At 42.8% G+C, this 25,699-nt stretch overlaps 1 protein-coding gene and 1 long non-coding RNA gene across 2 annotated transcripts; both read right to left on the bottom strand.

Moving 5' to 3' along the window:
- Positions 1-785: 785 nt before the first annotated feature.
- Positions 786-3,251, bottom strand: LOC134859118 (uncharacterized). Its single transcript, XR_010165048.1, has 3 exons — positions 3,214-3,251; positions 2,200-2,530; positions 786-2,095 (listed from the first exon to the last, which is right to left on the bottom strand). It is a non-coding gene; the product is annotated as an uncharacterized LOC134859118 (long non-coding RNA).
- A 4,134-nt stretch (positions 3,252-7,385) lies between these two features.
- On the bottom strand, positions 7,386-16,779 carry trim8a (tripartite motif containing 8a). The gene is made up of 7 exons (XM_063875397.1): positions 16,490-16,779; positions 15,334-15,936; positions 10,224-10,319; positions 9,228-9,461; positions 8,989-9,020; positions 8,712-8,827; positions 7,386-8,588 (listed from the first exon to the last, which is right to left on the bottom strand). The coding sequence occupies exons 2-7, from the start codon at positions 15,901-15,903 to the stop codon at positions 7,954-7,956; spliced, it is 1,683 nt and encodes a 560-aa protein (XP_063731467.1). The 5' UTR covers positions 15,904-15,936; positions 16,490-16,779; the 3' UTR covers positions 7,386-7,953.
- Between the last annotated feature and the right edge of the window lie 8,920 nt (positions 16,780-25,699).

Raw genomic sequence — 25,699 nt, 5'->3', positions numbered from 1 at the left:
ATCATGATGGGCTCACCTCCAACATATAACTGCGTTAAAGACACTCACTTATAGAAGAACTGTTTTTGCTATGAAAGGCTTAAGTAACTTATACTGTATATAATACAGTCATGAATTTACTGCGCCAGTGGGGGAAAATGTCACTTTTCCCCCATAGATATGTTTATATATACTGTTCTTGTAAAAGTAAGATCATTGTTTGAATGTTCTGGCCAGATGGGAATTGTTATCCCAACTGAGTGGTGCAATCAGATGACTTGCATAAATTGCAGTTTATTAAAAGATGATTGTAGTTCCAAAAATATTGTTTTTCTATGTGATATGTCGATCAAAAATGTGAAGATTTTGTACTTAACAGTAAATTCATCAAGAAAAAAATGGTTTTGTTTTAATTTGTCTCAAATATATCATTAATTTTAGCCTATTACATTACGGTTTGTCTGATGTAATTGGTCACATTTTGTAATCCCCCTCCGAAACACACACTACACAGTATGTTATTTGACACATGTAAAGCCAGCATGTTTTTAGAGACTTGTATAAGGATTTTGATAAGTAATGTATTATTATTTTTGCTTGATTTCTGTTTATTTTGTCTCTACCAAGGCAGTACAGAAAATTATTCACATTTACAACTGACGAAATGTGACATGCTTGCAAAGTTTGTGCAACAGTCACACACAGGACTTTGTGCTATGACATTAATTTATTTTTAAACAAAGTTCAATCAACACAACACTTTTTTTATTTGTGCTGAAATAATAATAACAAATCTTATTGTCTTGGATAAAATACCATATTAAAGCAAGTGAATTTGGGAGGTAGAAACCCAACCTACTGTCTGACATAAAATCCTACCTGCAAACTATAAAAACTACACTAAACTGATAACTAGAGCCTTATAGAAGTGGCTTAATGGTAACATCAAGTGTCAACAGTTTAAAACTATCTTCATACTGAGATGCAATGGAGCTCTTTAACTCCAATTCCAGTTTGGATACATCCATAAAGCTAGAAATGTATAAAGACAGGATCACATGTACAGTATACTCCAGTTGGAACTCTTAGCTGTACTTATTAACTTAAGAATTATGAAGTAAACTGTCAACTGTAAATAGCCAATAAACCAGTCCATTCAACAGTTTTGCCCATCTGTCTGCCGCTGTTATCTCTTAATATCTGCGGAAACAGAAAGACAGCTGCAGGCACCATAAAGATAAGACTGGAAGAGATACAGGGAAAGAAGTGGGAAAATAAGAAAATGGAGAAGTACTGTTAAACCTAACCCAGCCGTTCCAAGCTGATGGAGGACAACACGTTGTGCTTGCTTATCAGAGGCTCTGTCCACCTTTGAAAATCAACCGGTATGGAAGAACTATAAAGATAATTCACCTATGATACAATAAATATAATGCAAAGGTAAAAATCTTCCATTCCAAACATTACTTTAATTAACTATGTAGGCTTTTTCAGATATGGTTGAATGGGAGTTATGTGAACCGTTACACCACAGTTGTTGGATATGAGGGTTTTAGGGTCTAGCTATCTACATGTGTCATTTTTGTTTTACTGTCATATATGAAGTCCATTTCACTGCAGCATTGATGTGTGTGTTGCATTGTAATGCTGCAGATGTTTACGGTTGTGCTGTTTTTACCTTTCTATACTGTTGGGTAGTTAAATCTACAGCAAGACTTTATATTCTACAAGATCTTTATATGTTTATATACACATATATAAGGGAACTGTGTACCTCTAAAAAAAGGTCAAGGGTTTTTAAAAAGTTTATTTGCCTTAAGAAGTTGTAGAATTGTAACCACTAATAAAGGTATAAAGTAAGTTGCATAAAATGAAAATAATTGAGTAAATGCTCAAATGCATGAAATCCCACCTCTCACGTCTCTGCGTGATGATGGACAGCAAGACTATGGCACAGTGGGACAGAGGAGGGAAAGATTGAGGGAGACGCAGTTAAACAAGCTGCACCACTGAGCACCAGATGTCCGTAAGTCTTCGTTTTATCCCAACAACTGCCAGGTGCTGCCATGGTAACATGAGAAATGACCACCTGTGCGATGCCCTCGATGACATCGTTCTGTTAACAAGGGAAAAGGGGGTTGAGAGGGAGGCACAAAAACAAGGAGAGCAGGGATGGGGTTTTAAGAGGAGGTGATTTTGCATTTTTACTCAGGCTCCTACCCTTGATTGTCCCAGCGATCTCTCTCTGGGAGGGGAAGGGGATGATTGGAAGGTGACGGATAGCAAATCAATGTGTAACAATCCTCTAACTAGTTAATGTCACCTTGACTCGGAGCAGGTGCTGCTTCTTCTTATTTTCTGACTCATAAACCACATCAACCTCGATGTACGTTGAAAGGGAGTTATGTGAACCTTTATACCACTTTTATTGGATATAAGGGTTTTATGGTCCGGCGTCTGTGTGGTGCATTGAGTCCTTAACCTTCGCTGTAGAGGTTAAAGCTGCAGCCTCCAGAGCCGGGTCTGTGTCTGTAGCCAGAGCAACAACGATCTGGCAGTAAACACGGTGATGCATGGTTAAATAAATGTTAATGAAATGAGGAATCACTCACTTTATTACATTGTTTTTTTGCACAATAAGGTTTTTTCCTTTGGGTGATATGCTCTGTCACATATGTAATGTTCCTTTCAAACTTCTGTATGTGAAAAATGAATTTCATGCTACAGTTAAACCTCTTATTATACTGGGATTATGAGCATAAACTGTCACACTTTTCCAAACAGCTTGTAAAATATAATACAGGTCTGTTCATCCACCATGTTGTGAAAATGTCCTGTAATGTTTACCACTGCACTTTTGAGTACAGACAAATAAATCAGATTCTCCTGCATTTTCTTCCTCTCCTTCTTCATCACCATCTTCCCCTATCACAGGCTGATACTCATCCTCATCCTTTTCCTCATCTGACAGCTCCAAATCTGAGTCTCCCTCTATTACCCGGTACAGAATCCTCTCTGCTTCATTTCTTTCTCCTACTAATGTGCAGTCATTAAATACATTAAAATGGTCCTGGTGTCCACTACAGTTGACATTCATTTAATGACTGTTATTTCAAAACAGAAATAATGAAACTGTTTTCAGATGTAAAAATATTGTTATTGACACGTTAATAAACAAGAATATATATAATCATCATGGTAAAAATAGCAACAGATAAAGAATATTTGACTTACCTCTCCTCTTTCCATAAAATGTGGTTACTGGTATGGCGGCCATCTTGATAGAGAAAAAATTGAAGTTCCCAGCATGCAAACCCATCACATGACACATCACTGGAAAGCCCAGGATGTCCACTACAGAGTGAAATAGGGCTTGATAGGGTAACTCCAAATATTTAAGGGAGATACAGGTGAACAAAATGTCCACTATAATGGACACAAATGAATGGGCCGGGTCTCAGGAGGATATATATGGCCTCAATAATTGTCGTGCATTAAGAGAGGGTTTAGAAGTATTTCAGCCCAGTATTAATTCCTGATTTTAATAAAAAGGACTAATTATTGTAAGGAACCATGAAGTTAAAGGTAGCTTTGCCATACATATGCTGAGAGCCTAGTGCACCAACAGCAAGAACATCACTTTCACCTGAAATGACATGACATCAATAGTTCGCCAGTGGAAGAAAAAGTTATAAGGTTTCTCAGTGTTGAACAGCTGCTCCAAAACACACACACACACACACACACACACACACACACACACACACACACACACACACACACACACACACACACACACACATACAAGTACTCATAAACAACATATCACAGTTCAAAACGCTTCCTGGTCATCGGACTGACCGAAACCATCCAGATATGAGCAGTGGTTGCCAGGAGTCTGTCCTCACCTCTGAGCATCAGTGTCAAAGCAGTTCAGGTTCACTGTTAAGGCCACTGTAGGAAAACAATTTGAAGTATGTGCAGACTTATCTCTAATATCTAAATAATATAGACTATTGTACTGTGGGAGATTTTGTTGTTCTCCTACATGATATGAAAAGCTTATGAAAAGATCCAGTAGTTTTCAATAAAAAAGGTGCAGATTTGTCATTAAGGCATTCTAAAACAATAGAAGAAAAGCTCAAATTGAATTTTAAAAAAGAGCTGTGACCTTACTTTGGAGCCACTGGGTCAAAGAAAGTGGAAGCTATTGAAAAACATTGAGCTGAATATTGTTTATAATAATACATCAAAACAAGTCAAAACCAATGAAAAGAGGTGTGTCCCTTGTCCAGTGTAGTTATCTAATGCTGCATTGACTTGTAGTCAATACATATTTCTGCTACAGCCGTTTAAAGAAAAAGCAAAGTTTTCCCTAAAATGTGGTGAAATCAAAGTATCAAAACTAATAGTACTGATGTATGGAAAAACATACAATCAGACTATAATATCATTTGCTTATAAGTGTTGTAATTTCTACCACTGACATCTGCATGTGTCACTCCTGTGTGATCCAAAGTTACTATGGTAACAGCTGAAGCGCTACTGTACCCTACTCATTAACTGCATACAGCTGTCCTCTACAGAGGGACTCTGAGTCCTGTTCACCTGCACACACGCCCTTCCTGTCTTTTGCTTATTTCACCTATAAAGATTATTTTATTTTCACCTGATTCATTTCAGCCGGAACTCAACAGAAGACTGGTTTATATTACAATGATTTCCACAGGCAAAAATAGACCTGCAGATCAATAAGCATTGGCCACGGATCTTTGTCTTTGATGTTTTCACACGGTGTGTGTGTGTGTGTGTGTGTGTGTGTGTGTGTGTGTGTGTGTGTGTGTGTGTGTGTGTGTGTGTGTGTGTGTGTGTGTGTGTGTGTACACTTCTATCCTTGATTGGAGTTTTGGCAGGGATTTCAAAGGCCTTATCAGATACAGGTTAGCCTTTCACACAGTTGATTAATGGCCCCTCTCGTGCGTTATGCTGTATATGTCTGTGTTCCTGTCCATGTAAATGGGAGGACTGTTGTTTGTGTCCAGACTAAAAGCATTAATGGCCACTCATTTATTCTACATACTATAATACTTAAGGCCGCCATGTTTCTTACGTCTCACATCCACCCAACACTGACAGAACATTTATGCAAGCTGCCAGCTGTGCAAATGTATTGGGACTATGTCAATAATAGTCATCCAAAGCCAAGAGTTACAGAGGAGGGCTGCACCCTCCGTGTCAGTGATGCTCAGTACATTCCAGGAGTTTTTGGGAGGAAATGTTTTCATACATTTGGTGACTTTCTTTGTTTTAAATGATTACTTTCTGTGATGTGAATGTTGCCAAGCTTTAAAGGACATCTAAGGATGCCAAAGACTGTTATGAACATTTCATCTAATGTAAATGTGCTCTGAGAAACATAATAAATTACGCTGGGCGAGAAACTGTGTTAGAATTGAACAGATAGGGGGAGTGCCTCTGTTATCCCAATAGCACATCTAGCCACTGACTAAAGCACACAAACAACAGCTGCACAACAGCTGACAGTTCCCCATGCATTGCAAAAACACACACATACACGCTACAGACTCATGTCCTTTTGCAGGCAGGGGCGTGTTGTACTCATACACATACAGCTTCAACACACCTGCCACAACAGAGCACAGCTGTCAAGTGCATCACCCTTTACCCATATGTAACCTCCTCTCTCTTTCTCACACACACACACACACACACACACACACACACACACACACACACACACACACACACACTACCACCCATACAAACTGACTACTTCTGCACATATATGAGGAAACACACAGTATCTGTCTGTTAGTCCCGTGACACCTCAGCACACGATGCTTGTACAACAGGATACGACTCGCACCAACACTGCCTATAAAATGGCACAAACCAAACACTCACAAAGCGCTTCTACAAAGGTTGATAAATGACTTCAAGACTGTATAAAGATCTGTGGAGGGCATTCAAATTATTGCTAAAACCCCAAAGATTGAAGTATTTTCAAATCCAAATAAGACCCAACTCAGCAGCTTTGTCATTTAAATCCCTTATTTTTATTTCTTAACAGATTAAAATGCCGATATTAAAACGTAGCTATGAATGAAAATATTTATTTGTATTAAATAATGGTATGGCCCCCTTCAGGATATCTGTATGTTTTATTAATAACACACACAGAAGGAACGATGCTCAAGGGGAATGCTAATAGTCTTACACACACACACACACACACACACACACACACACACACACACACACACACACACACACACACACACACACACACACACACACACACACACACACACACACACACACACACACACACACACACACAATAAATGTCAGATTCATAGCACACTAACTAAACCTCGGCTCCTCCTACTCTTTTCTACCTCATGTTTTCACTGCCTGAGGGGGCCGGGTCCTTTTGAAAAGGGTATCTGCAATTTTCCTATTCACGCTCTTGAATTTGAATGAAGAATAAACAAACAGTCCGGACAAGAGAAAAGGAGAATGAAACAGGAGGGTAGAACATTTTATAACCCATAAATAAGTGATGTGCCTCACTTGCTCTGTCCCCCCCCCCTCTAATCATTCCTTCCTTTCTCCTCTCCTCCCTCTAAGCCCTCCGACCCGCCCCTCAGCTCGCTCTCTCTATCTCATCGTCTAGCTGAGGGGGAGGGGAATGATGAAAAGAGTATGAGTGACAGATAAGTAGATGACTATGCTGTCCCAACCCTCATTAAAACTCTGCGCCTATATCTTCCGCCGCTCAAACCCTCCTCCTCCTCCGCCTCGAGCCCCGGCAAATGATACCCCGGGAGAGGAAGGGAGAGAGAGAGAGAGAGGTGAGGGGAGGGAGGTGCTGCTGCTCATCAGTTATTCCTGTTCTCTGACCTATCTTGACAATGAGCTCCCATAATGAGACAAAGAGGGATGAGACAGAGATTTTGCCAGAGAACAGGATGTTGACAAGGAAGTGAACTGTCCTAAATTGGCAGATAATGGGCCCTCTGTGGCCTGGTCTGCAACACATCATCGCCCCAACCTCCTGCACCACGTTGCTCTGAATGCAGAATATCCATAACATGTGGTCATCCACCTCCACATTTACAAGAACCTATGAATAGAGTGTTTGTAAAATGTAGGGTGCGAAGCACTGCAATAATAGCATTCCTTTTTTAACAGGAAGCTCTGACTTCAACTGTAACCCAGGGAGTAAAACTGTAAAACCTCTTAACTCAAACAGATCACACAATGTGCTCCTCAGTACAAACAAACCGCTGTGTCCCACTTTGAAGTTTATAATATAAATATGGATAAAAGCCCACAGGATTACATTAAAATGTGTAAACCAATGTTTAAAATACAACAAAACGTAATTTTATATGCTTGTTTATTCAACATTTTCCACTTATTTTGGTTTATTCATAATCTTGTATAAAAATGTATGAAAAACCTGACAAGCATTTGGAGTCCAGTGTTTCTAAAGCCACATGGACTTTGGAGTGCATGGAGAGGCTCCATGCATGCTTTTAGCCACAAACAGGAAATAATCAAGAGCTAGGAACTTGCAAGTACAATAAGAGCGTGTTAACAGTCTTTTTAGGCACTGAAGTCTCTGAAGCCCCATGTCATGGACTCACGATGAAGGATATGTTGTTTCTTTTGTTCACTGCTTGAATGGATTTAAGACTACATTATTCACATAAGCACTTCCAGTCAAATGGAAATAAATAAAAATACAAACTGTTTTAATTAGAGCATTATTTGATTCAGGAAGTAAACAGAACTACCAACGTTAACAGGGCATGGTTTCCCAAAACGGGGTCAAGTAAAAGTCCAAATAACATTATCATGAAGGTATGGTAGAGACAAACTGATAACATATCTCTGATCCAAAAATGAAAAGGAACAAAAAACAAAAATAACGCTGATTGTGGTTTGTTACTTGGTCCCGTAATGCTTGTTTGAAGACTGGCCGTACAGCCCGTAGAAGTCAGGGTGCCTGGCTGTCATGGGGAAATGCTGCAGAGGCTGGCTTGAAGATAGCGGGGCATGTGGGGGAAACTCCTGAGAGGTCATGGAGGGGAAGGAATCTGATGCTGGGTACTGGGGGCGGGCACGAGGGGCCGGGGCCCGGGAGCAGCAGCAGTTGTTCAGACTGCACATCAGTACTTTCCTCCCTTCGTACATGGCTTGTTGCGAGGCACCTCCACTCGGGAAATGAGAGGTGGGGAAAATGGTCCCTGAGTGGTGGCTCGAGCTGGACCCTAGACCCACCATGTGATGGGCTGCAGCGTCAAGCAGGCGGCTATGGCCGGGGCCACCGTGAGGATTCTGGGAGAGGCCTTCAGAGGAATACAGGGTAGAAGCACGATGGCCCTGGTCAGCCAGGAAGGGTTTTTTGCTGCTGTAGAGCAAGGGTGGAGGTTCCTGGGAGGCGGAGTTTGGTGTGTTACTGTCCAGAAATGCCATGCCATATTTCCTCTTCTGTTGTCCTGAACTAGTCCCCATGTGGGTGCCGGTGGGGGTGCTGTGAGACGGCAACATCTCAAGAATGGGCGCCTCGTTGAAAGGCTCTGAGAATGGCAAGGGAGGAAGAAAGCGTTAACAGCTAAAAATGACCATAAAACATCTTGGAGATTGTTGTTAATACATTTTCCCCTCATGTTTATATACACATCGTTGTAACAGTATTTTACCTTCCAACATTTTTCGCATGTTCTTCTCTCTTGTTGAAAGTTCTGATATCAGATGTTGAGAGTTGAGCTGGCCCACTCTGAGTGCAGGCAGAGCACCACTTAGGTGTGACTTTGACCTAAAAATAAAAGACACACACATAGTATTGTGTATCGCATTCAATATGTCTTTTGCACACTGCATTGTGCCCCTTGACACTTGCGTTTCATTAGACTGGAATAGTAGGGGCATACTTTGTTTTTTACTCAAATGAAATAGAAAAGAAGAAGAGATGCTTACCTGTCTATTAGCAGCTGGTAAGGTTTTGTGTTCTAAAAAAATCCATTAACATGCACAAGTTAGTCAGACCCAGAATATGCCTTTTAATAACTTATATGAAAAAATACAGGACAATAGACCAACTGACATATATGTTCATTTGTAATAAAGGCTATCTGTGTGATAATGCTATTGTGTTCTTGAAAATCCAACTTATATTCTGTTTGTGTTGTGTTTGTGTGGCTGAAAATCCCTTGTACCTTCATGAAGTTAATGCCTTCTGCCCTTTTGAAGAACGTTTGCACTGAGCTCAGGAGTTTTTCTGCTTCCTGACGCTTCTCGTTGAGCTGCAAAACCTGCTGGGAGTTTTTCCTAACAAACGTGGTGTAGGTGCTCTCCAGCAACTGCATGGTTTCACTCTGGTTCGCTTCTAGCAGCGCATGCATCCTCTGATACTGGGCTATCGCTCGCTCCTTCAGATCAGACACCGCATCCTGTGGAGAAAAGTTGATTTACAAACACATTCACCAATCAAACACGCCACCTCTTTTAAATGTCAGTATGAATTTACTAGCATTGGAGAGTATGTCTGTGGATATCACAGGAATGTCTGTAATGGCTGAGGAGTAGCTTTTATTGTGTGGGAGAAAAATTACACAGATGTCATCACTTTTGATTTTACCATTCTCTCTTTCATTTATCTTTTGTAAGTTGCCTGCAGGCACATTATTACTAATTTTAACAAATCCCTTGGCCTTTTTACCAATTACAGTATTGCTGCAGTGTCATATCATTAGCATCTATAATACAGAAAAACACCATTCAGCAGAAAACCAGTTAAGACCTGGGATTTAATAGGAAATGCTTTTAAAAAAACTAGTGAATTGATGCGTTCAGTAACTATAGGTTAAAGTTGAATTTTCTGACTTCAATTTCTGGAACAGTGCTTTTAGAAGGTGAACATTGATTTGCAAAAAAGCATTTTCCACCCTAATGCACCAGCCACTAAAACCTAGAAATAAATTACGTTGTCTTTTCATTTTACAGCATTGAACAAAGGTACAGTGTCATCATTTCATTACAGCAGCATGTGGAAGAAATTATAGCACTGAAACCCCATGGTGATAAAGAGACAAGGGACAAGTAATGATAATGTTCAGGAATTGTGTGTCAGAAAGTACACGTAATATATATATATATATATATATATATATATATATATATATATATATATTATATATATCATAGTATTGTACCTTCATCAGTGTCTTGTCTGACTCCAGCTTGGTGAGCTGCTCATCAATGTTCTGAACACGCTCGTCCAGCCTGCCCTGCTGCCTCATTAGCATGGCCTGTGGAGAGTTGACATACAATAGATTGGATTACACAGAACCATGATACAAGTAAAAATATTTGAAATATTAACTCCTCTTAAAACTAAAATCCTGGCTGCTTTTCATGAGTTACTAAATCGCCACATTTCTGATTAGACGGGGGAAACAGCAGCTGCCAGCAGCAACCACATCCATTCATTGATAGGGACACACCAGCAAAAGCAAACACAATTATACAAATCCATCTCTGATAGCTTTTAAGTTTATCAGAGACCTTGCTACATCAAGGAAAGTCCATTGTTGGGACCAGCCTACTTCCTCTGAGGGCTCGATGAGAGTGCAAAACGAGCAGGTAAACATAATCCTTCTCCATTTACTGCAGGAGAGGGAAATCAATCTACAGTCACAGGCTGACAGCTAACTAGTAACAGGGGCGGGCAAGTACACTTTTTAATGAACTGTTTCTGCATGGGGAAAGGCACCATGCCCAAATAAGAGAAAACCCGCTGTCATGGCAACAAAGCCTTGTGTATGTATTTATATATGATAGCTAATGTGTATGTGAAGGAGCAAGAGGGAACAAAAAGCGGGGGTGTCTCACTACCCCTCTCTGCTTTCTCATTTTGCCACATGCATTGCTCCCATTGTTTGCATTGGCCTCTGTGTCAGTGACAGATTGTCATGTCTGTGTGCATAATGCCGGGCTCCGCTCTCTCCCTCCGCATGAGTGTGCATGGGAGAATGGGAACGGGATGAAAAGTGCTATAGGGTTCTGCTTGCACATGCCAAGAACGGACAGAAAGAAAGCGAGAAAGACGTACAAAAAAGGAGAGTGAAACCGACGGAGAGAAAGTTTGAATTAAAAAAATCAAGATAGGGAGAATGAGGACATTCCTGCGGTCTCTAGTGAGCATGTTTCAGGGTAGCTACGTTGTGGTATCACAGCAACAGGCCTCTTCAGCTGCTTATAACACTCGTGGAGTCTTATGTTCAACAACTGGCTGGTGGACTTTACCAGAGTGAACCCTTCAAACAGCCCGTTTTCAAAAACTTAAACAAAAAAAACACTCTAAAGGACGAAAGGCAATGCATACACACTCATTTACCGGTTTGCATATCCTCTAAAACTGTCCTTTGAAGTGAAGAAGTACTAAAATGTTTACTTGGGGAAATATGTCTCCTCTGATTCACATGGTCACAATCTAAGATAACTTGGATTATGAAATGGACTTTGGACAATTGACAAAGGACGCGGTAACAAGAGAAATACCACATAAAAACACAAGTCGTATTTAAAGCAGCATAATGGGATTGTGTGGGCCTGTTAGGGAGGGAGGGAAAAACGTTATGAATACTCATTCTGCTTTAAGCACCGTTTTGGTCTCCACCAACTCCTAGCTGGCTTTTTAGCAGCTAAACTAACTTTAAAGTTAGCTTGTAAGTAAATGTGTCAGTCCGCTATTCTTTTGCTGAGCAGGAAGTGTACACAGGTTTGTCAAAGCTGTTTGTCTAGCTGCTTGCGGCGGCTGGAAAAGTTGCTGATATGAGCAGTGAGGGTGAACCGAAGTTGACATAAAGCCATATAGCTAAAATAATGAATTGAAAGACACTAAAAAACACTCTGGATCTGAACAGTTGGATATTTCTCGGTTGTTCGTTTAATCTATTGTCCATACAACAGTATTGATCAGTGCAGCTTTAAGTGCTTAGAAGAAAACATTGAATTTCCAATAATATGACCATGCATTAATTGCCGCATCCCTAATGCAGTTCAGACAGTCAGCATTAAAGGGGGTCTCGGAAGAAATATCAAAAGTTAATTTCATTTTATGGTGTGTAATATCGGGGCCTATATAGAGAGCGTGAAGGAGACTGGGACTAACCTGAGCTGTTGAAGCCAGCCCACCATCATAAAATTATAAATTATATAGTTGGTGCAGCAACAAGCCTGTCGTTATTAAGCCTTAAGGTAACTGTATGCCGTAAGATTTTCTAGATTTGATCTACTTGAATATTATTCTTTGTAATCCATGTTCAGAGAAATGCAAACCCATAAGGCGTTCAATATCTTACATCAGCACTGCGCACATTGGACACCATTCTTTTAAATCCCTTGTTTTTCGAATGGATAATATGACTCTTCGCTATACTGTAGAGCAGGTGCAGATTGTTAACAAATTAAAACCCCCCTCCTCGCTCAGCCCTCCCTTTACAAGGCCACAGTGACGAGACATTGAGTGCAAAACCGTGGTAAAACCGTGGTAACACCGTGGTACCTTCCAGGACCTTCCTCTCGCTCTCCTCATCATGCGCAGCTGGCGTCATTGAAGTTTAACAAGTGTGTTGGATAATAGTAAGGTTGCTATCTACAATAACTTTGTATATTGTCCAACACCAGAAGCACAGGATTCAGGAGGAAAATTGGTACAAGTTGGTCAAAAACGTAGCAATTTCGCGATGAAATAGACGCGGAAGATTGCAGAAAAATGTGAAAGAGGATTGAGGCATTCATCAGGCCTTCAAAATACATAACAACACACCTTTTACAAAAGAGCTTCTGGTGCAGGTAACGTTAAATTACTTTTTGACATAGACCTCTTCTTCTCACATGAGACTAGCAGCATTAATGTTGGAAAGTGTGTGTGTGTGTGTGTGTGTGTGTGTGTGTGTGTGTGTGTGTGTGTGTGTGTGTGTGTGTGTGTGTTTGTGTGTGTGTGTGTGTGTGCCTGTGTGTGTTCCTTAATCATGTTTCACATACACATCACACACCTGTACTTCATTTTGATTGTCTTCTTTAAATAACCCTGACTGTCGTGCAAACTCGCTGTGCTACCTAGTTACTTGGCTGTGTTTGTTGTTTCATCCAGTTTTTCATGTACTGTGTTCACAATGCTTTTTAGTCAGCACACTTGCAATAATAATAACTGTCTGGCAAACAGTGCATAAGCTCAGTGACATCTTATGCCATGAAACAGGATAGAACACTTTGTTGTGTGATTTCATTGGTGAATGAACTTCTTTTTGGGCCAGGATGTTTCTGCTCAACAACAGTGTCTTCCTCATTTTGCCATGTTTCCTCCAATTCCCTTTTTTGTCATGTGTGCTTGAAATAGCACAAGAGGACAGGAGGAAACTGTGTGGTTGCTGATCTCTCTGTAGCAGTGTGAAAGCCTACCTTTATCAAGATTAAATCCAGCAATGATCACTTTCCCCACTGTCCTATTTAGGCATCCAGACACCCGCGGGTTGCCAGGAAGCTCATGTTTAAATGAGGAGCCTCAGGCTCAATGAACAGAGAGCCTCTTTCACAATCAACTGACAACTATTCCCCACGTCTGCTGTCAATGGACTGCCCTCAGCATTCTGGGGACCTGACTCACTCCAGCCCAAAGACAAGAATCTGCAAACGGCAGAGCCTCCATTAGCCATGGTTTCCTGCTGAGGTGCCTGAGAAAACCAAGGTGAGGCTGTGTGGGAGGGCTCCTCCTCCGCCGGTCCCAGGGACGACATAACTATTATATTACTCTGCCTTTCTCGTCTTGAAATTACCAGCAAGCACGCAAAAGGTTACTGCAAGTGCCTCCTTTGAGAGCCAAAGATAACCAAAGATTTGAACATAGCTACATTGGTTTTTCCCTTTTTGTTTATCCCAAAAGTAACAGGAGGGCTGCCAGGGGAATTTCAAATCCTTTTACAGAAATAGACCTCAGTTCTGTGAAGGAGAACGACCTCTTAGTAAGAAATGAAGAGAAGCTACTCTGGCCTAAATTACTTTAAGAAATGATCCAGCATACAGGAAGCCTAACTTTACTTCATCAGTATGAGAGTGCACTTTGTGTCTGTAGCATGGTCAGTGTTAATGTGAAAAGAGCCAGGAGCTCTGACTCCTGGATAACTCCACGTATCTGCGAACATACAGTTGTGAAAGAACAGAAAGATGGGTGGGTGTGTGCATGTGTGTGTAGAGAGCAGCTGTGGAAAGGGCTGAACAGACATCTTTTGTCCCAATAATAGCTCTGAACCACAGCAACAGTTTTCACCAAAGATTCAACCATTTGTGATCCCCACACTGGAAATAAATGTGCCTGTAACTTTCCCAACTGGAATAATAAGATCACCAAACGTGTCAACAAGTCCGCAACGCGGCAGATGCTAAAACTAATCTGATTCTCACTTCCGCCCCTTCACTGATAGGGAAGAACAGGGAAGAAAAGTGTATAAAGCAGTGTGGGTGGCTGTTTTTTTACACCTTGCCACTTACATTAGACTTGTGAAAGGAGAGGGAACTGAAATAATGTACAGCACTCAGGAAAATACAAAATACAGACTCTTCTATGAATCCTGAGATCAACCCTGACAAGGCAGTCCTTTATTTACCTGCTGTTGGTTAGATTAACACACATACTGTAGAACACATTCTCTTGACGGCTTTTCTACCTTTGTCTCAATTAAAAAGGTCCAATCCAGTGGTAAATGGTTGAAATTCAGAGTTATAAACTTGCTGGCCTGCGAACATTTTCACATTTCCTTCTTAAAATTAGTATAGCACTTGATTTAGATCAGCCTCTAAAACCTTACCAGTGTGTATTTCCTCCTGAATAAATCTTAAACTAATCAGGGTAGCTTTCATAAACAAACTACATGTGGATCCACCCCCACTGCACAGGGGTCATCATTTCCTGTGGATGCAGATTGCATCACAGCACTTACCCGAGGGCACAGGGCGGCTAATGTGAAGGCGTGGCGACGGTGTGGAATGGGTGTTTTGATCAAGGTTAAAAGCTGTGTGGGATATATGCCTGCATGAGTTTGCTATCATCTACTCTGACGGGGGGGGTTGTCACCTGTCCAGTCATTTCACATAAGATGAGACTAGAGGAAGAGGAAAATATACAGGGCCTCTAAGACAAGCTGAAATAAATGTCTGCTTCCTTTACAGGAGAATCCATGCAGGAAATCAAATATTGTGACACCTGCCTGTCAGCCGATGGTTTCAAGTGATTGGGTGAGTAGGAGAGAATGTGTGGGTTACCTGCATTTGTATGCGTTGCGTATCCACATCGCAGACTGTGTGTCTTTGGTTAGTGCAGTGAGAGATGCAGCAGAACGGACACAGAGCCACCTGCTCCTCCTCACAGTGGAGCAGCCTGTACTCCTCATGACTGGGACAGGTCCAAGCGCTCAACTCCTCAGCGTCCACTAACAGGTGTCCAGGAGCCGCACACGGCTGCTGAAGATGAGTCTGGATATGAGTTTGGCAGCAGGGCTCCTTGCAGCGCAGACAGACCTTCCGCACAGGCAGCGGGGGGCCTCGTCTGCAGAGGACACAGTGCAGCACGGCAGGGACTTTCTCAGTGTTCAAGGCGTTAAACCTCTTCACTATGTTGGCCAGTTTAAAGTTCTTCTCCAGTGTGGGTTTTTGCTCGTAGTCATGGTTGCATTCGGGGCAGCGGACCGCAGAGTTTTCCTTGGCCCAGGCCTCAGAGATGCAACTCTTGCAGAAGTTGTGCTTGCATGGAAGCTGGATGGGTTCTTCAAAAACATTCAGGCAGATGGGACACAGAAGCTCCTCTTCGAAGCAGTTTTTCCAACTTTCATCCATGACTTCAGCTGGATCCAAACTGATGTTATGTGACTAAAAATAGAAAAACTGAGAATTATTTTTAATATTATGGATTGCCTTTTGAAATATATATAGAAAATACCCTTGTGAAAACTAAGCCTACCAGTGTCTCATTTCTTCTTGACTAACATATTATCCAAAATGGCACGGAAAGATGTGGGCCGAGCAAAACTCTAAGATGATGAAATGATTTTGAGGTAAATGCGTATTAAGAGTATACTGTAAGTGTCAAATGTCCAACTAAAGCGCAATCACCGTAAAACTTCGACTAAACATCCCGAACTATCATCACAATAAAAGTATTCACATAATGTACAATGACATTATAAAATTTGGTTTGTGAATTTTCGCTGGGGAATTCACGACAGGACGGTGCAAGCTGTGGCGTTTGAAAGCAAGTGACAACTTGCTACGGAATAACGCTGTAAAAGGGACTAATAAAATGTCACACTGGGTTACACTGATCATTTACTTACGCGAACACAGTGTTTATTCAGATATACAACAATATAGAACTCTGATGAAACATATAAGACGTATTTTGTAAGAAGAAAAGCAACGTTACCAACTATTTATTTCCCATGTCGTTAGAGGACTCCGGTGCACCTATAATGCCGAGCTTCGCATCCAGCAGCCCGCGGTGAGATCCGGCTCCGGCGGGGAGATTACAGCCGTGTATCCGACGAACTGCTCCACAAACCCGGGATTTTATAAGATTCCCGTCTATTATTCCGATGGTTTCGCTTTCCCGTCAACTCTTTTGAGTAATATTCAATGGTAAGTGTAGGCAGACGGTGACTCGTCGGCAGGGAGCTCAGTGCTTCCACACCGACTGCCCCCCTCCGATAACGTGACCCGTCACAGAGCCGATACAAGGCGGGGAGGAGCCGAGAAGAGGAAGGGAACAGCCACAGCAAACTCTACCGGAGAGACTGCTCATGACCGGGAGACATTTGTGTGAGCTGTCATCCTTTGCCAGGCCCGTTTCTAGGATTTTGGGGGCCCTAGGCAAAGAAGTTGTTGGGGGCCTTTAAAAAAAAAAATTCCGCAATTCTGTGCATTTTAATCACAAAAGAGGTCAAACATACACTGAAAAGTAGCCTTTATTATTTTTTTTATTTCCTACTGAAACTGCTGCTTGCGGCCCTTGGCCTCAGCAAATGCAGACACAATCCCCTCCAAGTCCAAAGACCTGCGGACGTCACTCTCAATTGACATGAGTGCCAGTCCAGAGAGCCTCTCTTGGCTCATAGTTGACCTCATGTAATTCTTTATGCGCTTCAGAGATGAAAAGCTCCTCTCTCCGGAGGCAACCGAGACAGGAAGGGTCAGAAGTAGGCGCAGTGCAATGCTTAAATTGCTGTACAGGTCCAACAGCTTCTCACTGTATATGTAGTCCAGCATTTTAAATGGGCACCTGGATACTTCATCTGGAAAGGTGTGGACAGCAGAGTTGATCTCCAATGCCAAGTCGTCTGCATCAACATCATGGAGGGTTTGTTCCACTTTCCTGCATCTCTCATGCAATTTCCCAGTCTTGATTGTGGCCCTCATGATATCAATGCTGAACAGGAAGTCGTACAGGGCATACACCCCCTCCAGTCTGGAAAATCTGTCTTTTAGGCTGGTGATGGCAGTGTCAACCAAAGGCAGGAAGAAGTCCCTTCTGAAGGCCTCTTCTGGGGTCGATTGGGTTTCATCTGTACTCTCGTAAAGGAACTGCCTTTTCTTTTTACGTTGCCTTTTCTCAGGCAATTTCCTCTCAATTTCCAGATCTTCTGCAATCTCCATTGCATCCGTTTGGCTTGATGCGAGTCCATTTTCCCTGAAATCTTCTAGGTACTCTGTCACTCCCTCGGTTTCTTTTTTCAGTGTTTGCATTGAAACATCCGGGCTCTGGAGGAGCTTGCTCATATGGTTAACCTGATACAAAACGTTGTACCAGGTTATTGTGCACAGAAGAAAGGACCATGTTTTAAGCTCACCATGTAAGCTTTTTGCTGAGGACATGGTCTCTGAGTCCCCCTTCTCTGTAGCATATGTCTCCAGTGCTGACAGTCCGTCTAGTATTTCAGGTAGATGGTACCGCACTACCTTCACACTGTCAATTCGGGCCTCCCATCTCGTCCCTGAAAGTGGCTTAAGGGTGAGCTGCTTCACATGCTGCTTCAAAATTGCCCAGCGGTGCACAGAGGAACTGAAAAGGTTGTACAGTCGTTGCAGCATACCAAAAAAAGACATGGACAACACTGAAGACTTGGCAGCATCTGACACAACCAGATTTAGTGTGTGACTGCTGCATGGGATGCATAGCGCCTTGTTGTTCAGCTCTAAAATTCTTGCCTGCACACCCTGTTTGTGGCCCATCATATTGCTGCCATTGTCGTATGACTGCCCACGGCAATCTGAAATGCTGAGGTTGTGCTTCTCCAACTGGTCAAGCAGGATTTCACTGAGCCCTTTACCAGTTGTGTCTTCAACATGTACAAATCCCAAAAAATGCTCAGCAATAGAAACAGGTGTTTCACAGTTGACAATCCTGAGAACAACAGAAAGTTGTTCCTTGTGGCTGATGTCAGGAGTGCAATCCATGATCACGGAGAAGTATTTTGCTTTGTGCACTCTTCTTGCAATCTCCTGTAGGATTTTGTCTCCGACCAGCTGAATGATTTCGTTCTGAATGACTCCACTCAGGTAATGCACCTTTGTCTCTTTGCATTGTATTCGTCTGATGTGTTCATTCATTACCGGATCAAACTGTGCTAGGAGTTCCACTTGAGCCAGAAAATTCCCATTGTTTCAAGGTTTCAAGGTTTCAAGGTTTTATTTGTCATATGCACAGCAGATACAGCGTATATGTTGGCAATGAAAATCTTATGTCGCGTGCTCCTCCAACAACTCAACATGCATGGTGCAAAAGATAAATAAAGTAGTGCAAAAAGAGAGAAGAATATTTACAATATCAACAATACAGATTTGAGGATGTGAAATATATACATATGTGGAATACATTGAGAGTATTTACACACTTTACACTGTTGAATGAGGAGGTATGGACAGATGCATATATTATGTATAGCAGATGTATTTGGCAGATATGTACAATATATAGATATGTGTACTATAAACAGATATGTATGGCAGATGTGTATAATATATATATATATGTATGTGTGTACTATAAACAGATGTGAGTAGACATTCACACAGCTCAGGAGTTCAGTAGTCTTATAGCCTGTGGTATAAAACTGTCTCTGAGTCTGGTGGTCTTGGTCCGGATGCTGCGGTACCGTCTGCCAGACGGCAGCAGACAGAACAGATTGTTGCTGGGGTGATGGGGGTCCTTTAATATCCTACCGGCCTTCTTCCTACACCGCTGGGTGTAGAGGTCCTCCATGGATGGCAGCTCCGTCCTGGTGATGTGCTGAGCAGTTTTCACCACCCTCTGTAGAGTCTTACGGTTGAGGGCGGTGCAACTGCCATACCAGGCGGTGATGCAGCCAGTCAGGATACTCTCGATGGTGCACCTGTAGAAGTTGCAGAGTATCCTGGAGTCCATGTTGAACTTCCGCAGCCTGCGGAGGAAGAAGAGCCGCTGTCGAGCCGTCTTGGATATGACCCTGGTGTGATGTGTCCATGTCAGGTCCTCACTGATGTTTACCCCGAGGAACCTGAAGCTGCTGACTCTCTCCACAGGAGTCCCGTCGATGGTGATGGGTGTGTGTGCCTCTCTCTGCCTCTTCCTGTAGTCCACAATCAGCTCCTTTGTTTTGCTGACGTTGAGATGGAGGTTGTTGTCCTGGCACCAAGATGTCAGGGCTCTGACCTCCTCTCTGTACGCCGTCTCGTCGCCGTCTGTGATCAGGCCGATGACGGTCGTGTCGTCAGCAAACTTGATGATGGTGTTGGAGCTGTGTGTGGCCACGCAGTCGTGCGTGAACAGGGAGTAGAGGAGAGGGCTGAGCACACAACCCTGAGGGGCTCCGGTGTTGAGGGTCAAGGTGGAGGATGTGATGTTCCCCATCCGCACTGCCTGGGATCTGCCCGTCAGGAAGCTCATGATCCAGTCACAGAGGGCGCTGTTGAGCCCAAGGTCCCTGAGCTTAATGATGAGCTTGGAGGGCACAATGGTGTTGAATGCTGAACTGTAGTCAATGAACAGCATTCTCACATAAGTGTTCCTCTGGTCCAGGTGGGAGAGGGCAGTGTGGAGGGTGAGGGAGATGGCATCATCCGTGGACCTGTTTGCTCTGTAGGCAAACTGCAGGGGGTCCAGTGAGTCAGGGAGGGAGGAGGTGATAAAAGTTTTGACTAACCGCTCAAAGCACTTCATGATGATGGAGGTGAGTGCAACTGGGCGGTAGTCATTGAGGCAGATGGGTTTTGTCTTTTTGGGGACAGGGACAATGATGGACTCTTTAAAACAAGTGGGGACTACAGACTGGAGCAGTGACCTATTGAAAATGTCTGTGAACACATCTGCCAGCTGAACTGCACACACCTTGAGAGCACGGCCAGGGATGCCATCAGGTCCTGGAGCCCTGTGTGTGTTGATCCTTTTCAGAGATCTACACACATCTGCACTGGTTAAAACCAGTGAGCAGGGATCCTGGGCCTTTTGTGCCTCCACAGCCGGGGGCTTCTCAAAGCGTGCATAAAATGTGTTCAGTTCATCTGGGAGAGAGATGCAGACACTTCCTCAGCACCACTCGTTGTCCTTTTGTAGTCTGTTATTGTTTTTAGTCCAGACCACATATTTCTGGCGTTGGAGCCCTTGTAGTTCGACTCCACCTTGTCCCTGTATTGTCTTTTCGCACTGCTAATAGCTCTCCGGAGTGCATACCTGGAATTCCTGTACTCATCCAAATCACCGCCGCTGTGCGCGATGGCCCGTGCTTTAAGTTTAGCTCGGACCTCGCCGTTTATCCAGGGCTTCTCATTTGGGAATGTCCGTACAGTAATCCGCGGCACAACGTCATCGATGCATTTGCCGATGTAGCAAATGACCGCGTCAGTGTGTGTGTTTATATCGTCCTCCTCAAACACACACCACTCCGTGATGCCAAAGCAGTGGCGGAGAGCAGAGTCAGACTGCTCGGACCAACGCTGCACTGTCCTTGTCACAGGTCGGTCCCTCTTCAGTCTCTGCCGGTAAACGGGGAGCAGAAGAAGAGATATGTGGTCTGACTTGCCGAAGGGGGGGCGGGGGGAGGGCTTTATATCCATGCCGGAAAGGAGTGTAAACATGGTCCAGTGTATTTCCACCGCGCGTGGGGCAGCTGACGTGCTGATAGTATTTCGGCAGGACTTTCTTCATGTTGGCTCTGTTAAAATCCCCGGCCACAATAAATGCGGCCTCTGGCCGAGAAGTCTCTGTCCTGTCGATAATCCCATACAGCTCCTCCAGCGCTGTGTTGTTGTCAGCGTGCGGCGGAACATACACTGCTGTTAGAACCACAGATGTGAACTCCCTCGGCAGATAAAAAGGCCGGCATCCGATCATGATGTGCTCTAGGCTGGGAGAACAGTCCGAAGAAATGATCTCCACATCTGAGCACCAGTTGTTGTTAATCATGAAGCAGACACCTCCTCCCTGTGGCGATCATACACGGTACTGGTAGTTCCTCTCAAAGCCTGGTTGCGTTCTGCCAGATGGGAAACTATGGCAATCACTCTCCGAATCACGCCTTTCCAGTGTTCAACTTCAAGTTGCATCAACTCCATCTGTCTTTGATCAATCAGTGTACTGGTTTGCAGTCTCCTCTGAAGGTCGTGCCACTTTTTCACATTGTCACAGTGCACCTTTGTGCACTCGTGTTTTTTTAGGCGATAGGAAAGGTTCTTCCATCCACCGTAGCCACAGGTCGTTAAGGCATTGTCACGCTCACGCTTCCCGAAAACAGTACAAGGGAAACAGAACACTCCATCTGTGTGGATGGAATACACCAGCCACGATCGATGTATATTCTCACCATTTTTCATGGTTCTTTTGTAACTGTCCTTGGTGAATCTTCGAGGAGGATTGTCTAAGTTTTGCGGGAATTCAATGTCCATGATTTGCACAGGTCCTTTTTTGACTATTTCACAGCGCATACTGCTTGTTAGGACACTGGGCCAACATCCTGGGTCATCACTTAATGTGGTGCTTGCAATACCTACAGGTACCCCAGTTCTGGATGGTGGGGTGGTCTCTGCCATGTCAATGTCATCTTCCTCTTTGTCCTCCTCATGAAGTGGAGATGGAGTTGATGGCACTGTTGAAAACATATAGTTGCAAATTAATTTATAGCACAATTGCCATGTGGTAAGTACAGCAACTAGGGAATGGTGATCTACTTGTATAATGCTTTAAAAAGAAAGGGTCATTTTAATACACTTTCATAGCACATGGGTGTTAGGTGATAAGTTGAAATTGTGCGGCTTAATGCACCTTCTGTTGAACCACTGCTGGGAAGTGGTGTGGATGCTTCCACTTGCTCCTCCTCAAGTCGTGATGGAGTTGATGGCACTGCTGAAAAATATGTAATTACAAATTAATTCATGGCACAGTTTCATGTGTGAAGTACGACAACTAAATGCTTAAGGTATGGTGATCTACTTGTGTAACGCTTTATAGCAAATGGTCATTTTAATACACTTTCACAGCACATGCTGCTATAACTTTGGGTCACTATGATAGGTGATAAGTTGAAATTGTGCGGCTTAATGCACCTTCTGTTGAACCACTGCTGGGAAGTGGTGTGGACGCCGCAATGTTGTCTTCCACTTGCTCCTCCTCATAAACATGTGACGAAGACGATGTTGATGGCCCTGGTGCAAAAATAAATAAATACATAAATAATATTCTTTTTATTTATATTGCACATTTTGCATGCATTGATCTCAACAACTCAGTTATTCATTAACATTAGTGAATGTCCCACATATTTGAAATGTCCAGAAGACTCTGTGGGCAAGTGGAATGAATACACACAACTATGACTTGAATTAGAAAAATGTAAAGTCATTTTGATAACATCAAGTGTGTTGATAGAAGGCACTAATAATAGGTAGAAAAGAACGTTACCTTCAGTAGCACCAGAGACAACACTTGGTAGAGCGGGATGAAGAAATTTCAGCAATGCCCCTTGGAGAAAGAATAAGTACTGTATGATTAGCTTGGTTATTTTTCAAATGCTTTTGAAATCCTATCATTTTACAGTCTGATAATTGTGGTGAAATAGATATTAAAAGCATTACACACAGTTCCTACTAGGCGGTTTAGTGGCGGTTTCTATACGACTACAGGTGAAGCACTGCTTCACCAAAAAAAAGTAAAAAAAATAATAATAATAAAATCTTACAATAATCCCGTTTTCACTGGTTTGAAAACAGAAATACAGTCACTAAGACGAGCTGTTTTCCTGAAATCAATTCTGTGAGTGGCAACAGCGCCATCCCCGCACCCGTGGTGTGTCTGTGTGTGTCTGTGTACTGTCTGTGTCCCATAGAAAAAGCTCAAAGCTATCGGTACAGTTTTTAACGGTGGTCCAGTGGTATTTACAGCTATCATGGAGACCAACAACAACAAACAGCAGAATAGGTTTAGAAAAGGATTAATTGACACTAAAGTGGCTGTTTTCTTCATGTGGCTGATCTGCGCCGGGATGTTAACCGTTAAAATGTAAATAAAGTAAGTAAATCAACCCAATGGTATTCTAGCAAAATTATTGTAAACTCCCATGTTAATCTCCTATTAAATAGCTAGCTACTACAGGAATAACTATTTCACTGGTTGTCTCAAGGCTCTAACGACTGAAAACATATGTGAAGTTTATTTAGGATATTAAGAGGAATTAATCGTTGATCAATTTGGCCAGCTGATAACGTTATGAACTTATAGTGAAGTCAAAGGTAGCAGTTTAAGTTTGGTTAGCATGCTAGCATGCCAAACCACTGGTTCCTAGCTAGTCGTCGTTACAACCTCGCTACTCTAGCAAAATATGGTATACCCTGCCTGGCACAATTTTCATGTTGATTGTGTATATTCTACTTACCGGTGTCTTGTTTTCTTTTCTGCTCCTCTTCCCTTTTCTTCTTCTTTTTTTGATTGCCGGAGAGATAATTTCGCTTCATTTTAATTTTTCACTTTTCACTTGCACTTGACGCTGTCGCGCTAATGCATGGGAAAGGGGGGCCCCCTCGAGCTGGGGTATTTCGACTACAATGTGTCGTTGCGCTTTTCGGACATCGCATGCTCTAGGGAGGCGCTGTTGCTGCCCTCGCAGTCGCAGCAGAGCCCTTCATATACAGATGACTGCTTATTATTATGAAGCTATTTAAAATCGTCATTGCTGTTGAATACATGACCTGTCTTATTGGTATGCATGTTGTTTGATTCATGTTGCATTTGTATCAGACTTTTCTTTGAATTTTGAAAAAAAAAAAAAAAAAAAAAAAAAAAAATCTTAACCTGTCGTCTTTGGGGGGCCTCCTCCTACTCGGGGGCCCTAGGCAATTGCCTACCATGCCTACCTGAACGCGACGGGCCTGTCCTTTGCTCAACGCGTTTCTAAAATAAAGTGAAGTCCAGGCTGGGTCGGACAGAGGCTGCCGGGGGCCCATAGAGCTCCTGCGGTCACGTGACTTTTGGTTGGGAGCCACCATTTTGGCAGTCAACATGACCACCGGTGCCAGTGTTTTCTTACCGAGCGAGTATACTTCTCATTTTAATTCAAGTGAAATTCGGCTTTATAGTACAAAATTAGAGAGATTAAATATAAGCGACCCATATAATTCACCCGGTGTGCTTTTCAAGAGCATAACCTCCTGCTCTGAAGACGATGTACCCGACTTGCGCTACGCAGACATCCACAGCTATCTTGTAAGCTTTCCATCAGTGTACTCAGGAGACTCCCTCAGAGCGTACAAAAGCTTGGAGGCTTACAAATGGTGTCAGTCCGGCTTCGTAAACAACATTCAACTGTGGAGTCTTACATCCAAAAACTTCGGCATCATCACTGCAAGGGTAAGTATTAAATTATTCCAGTTTGATAGGCAGTGTCACGTTAGCATTGTTTGTTTATTAGCTTGGCTAGCTACGGAAGTGTCACGTTAGCATGTTTTTTAGCTTGGATTTTATCTTTAGCTTTTTGCAGATATCTTTGCCTGCTCTACTTTGTGCAGTTTAGCCTTCTGCCTTCTGTTAAAAACCTCCAGTCTCGTTTTATGTCTCCTCTTCTCTGGAGATGGAAGGTAATCGAAAATTGAGGGGATAAAATCCGGACTCAACGGATTATCACTCTTTCTCCCTACAAAATAAGAAGGAATATTTCAACACGGGTTTGTTTACCACTAGCTTGCTACAAGCTAACTTGCTAACTGGCTAGGCTGCGCCAGAGCCACACTTGTTGAGTTAAAAAGGGACATCACAGTGTCCGTTAGCTATAATAACTGGGTGCTACTTCTTAAATTAAACTAATTAAATTTAATTAAACTGACCAGAAACTTTTTGTAGCATTGTACTGTATTCCTTCACCCACCTGATATGAAGTGATCACTGCATAAGCGAAAGCCAACGGCCGGGGGGTCCCATCTTTCAGTCTTTTTCTGAAGGCTCCTGGCTCTTTTAATCGCTCCAATCCACTTCTCCCTCCTCTCCGCGTCTTTAGGAATGCGATAATACGATACACCTTTCTTTTTCCCACGCCTATTTGTGCAACCTGGTGCACAGCAGTTATCCACCATCCTTGACAGTCTGCCAGTGCCTGTCAATTTACTGCCGCGATGACTGCCA

Source organism: Eleginops maclovinus, chromosome 22 (assembly GCF_036324505.1).
Source record: "Eleginops maclovinus isolate JMC-PN-2008 ecotype Puerto Natales chromosome 22, JC_Emac_rtc_rv5, whole genome shotgun sequence".
Lineage (NCBI taxonomy): Eukaryota > Metazoa > Chordata > Actinopteri > Perciformes > Eleginopidae > Eleginops > Eleginops maclovinus.
This window is presented reverse-complemented; position numbering and strand designations above follow the sequence as displayed.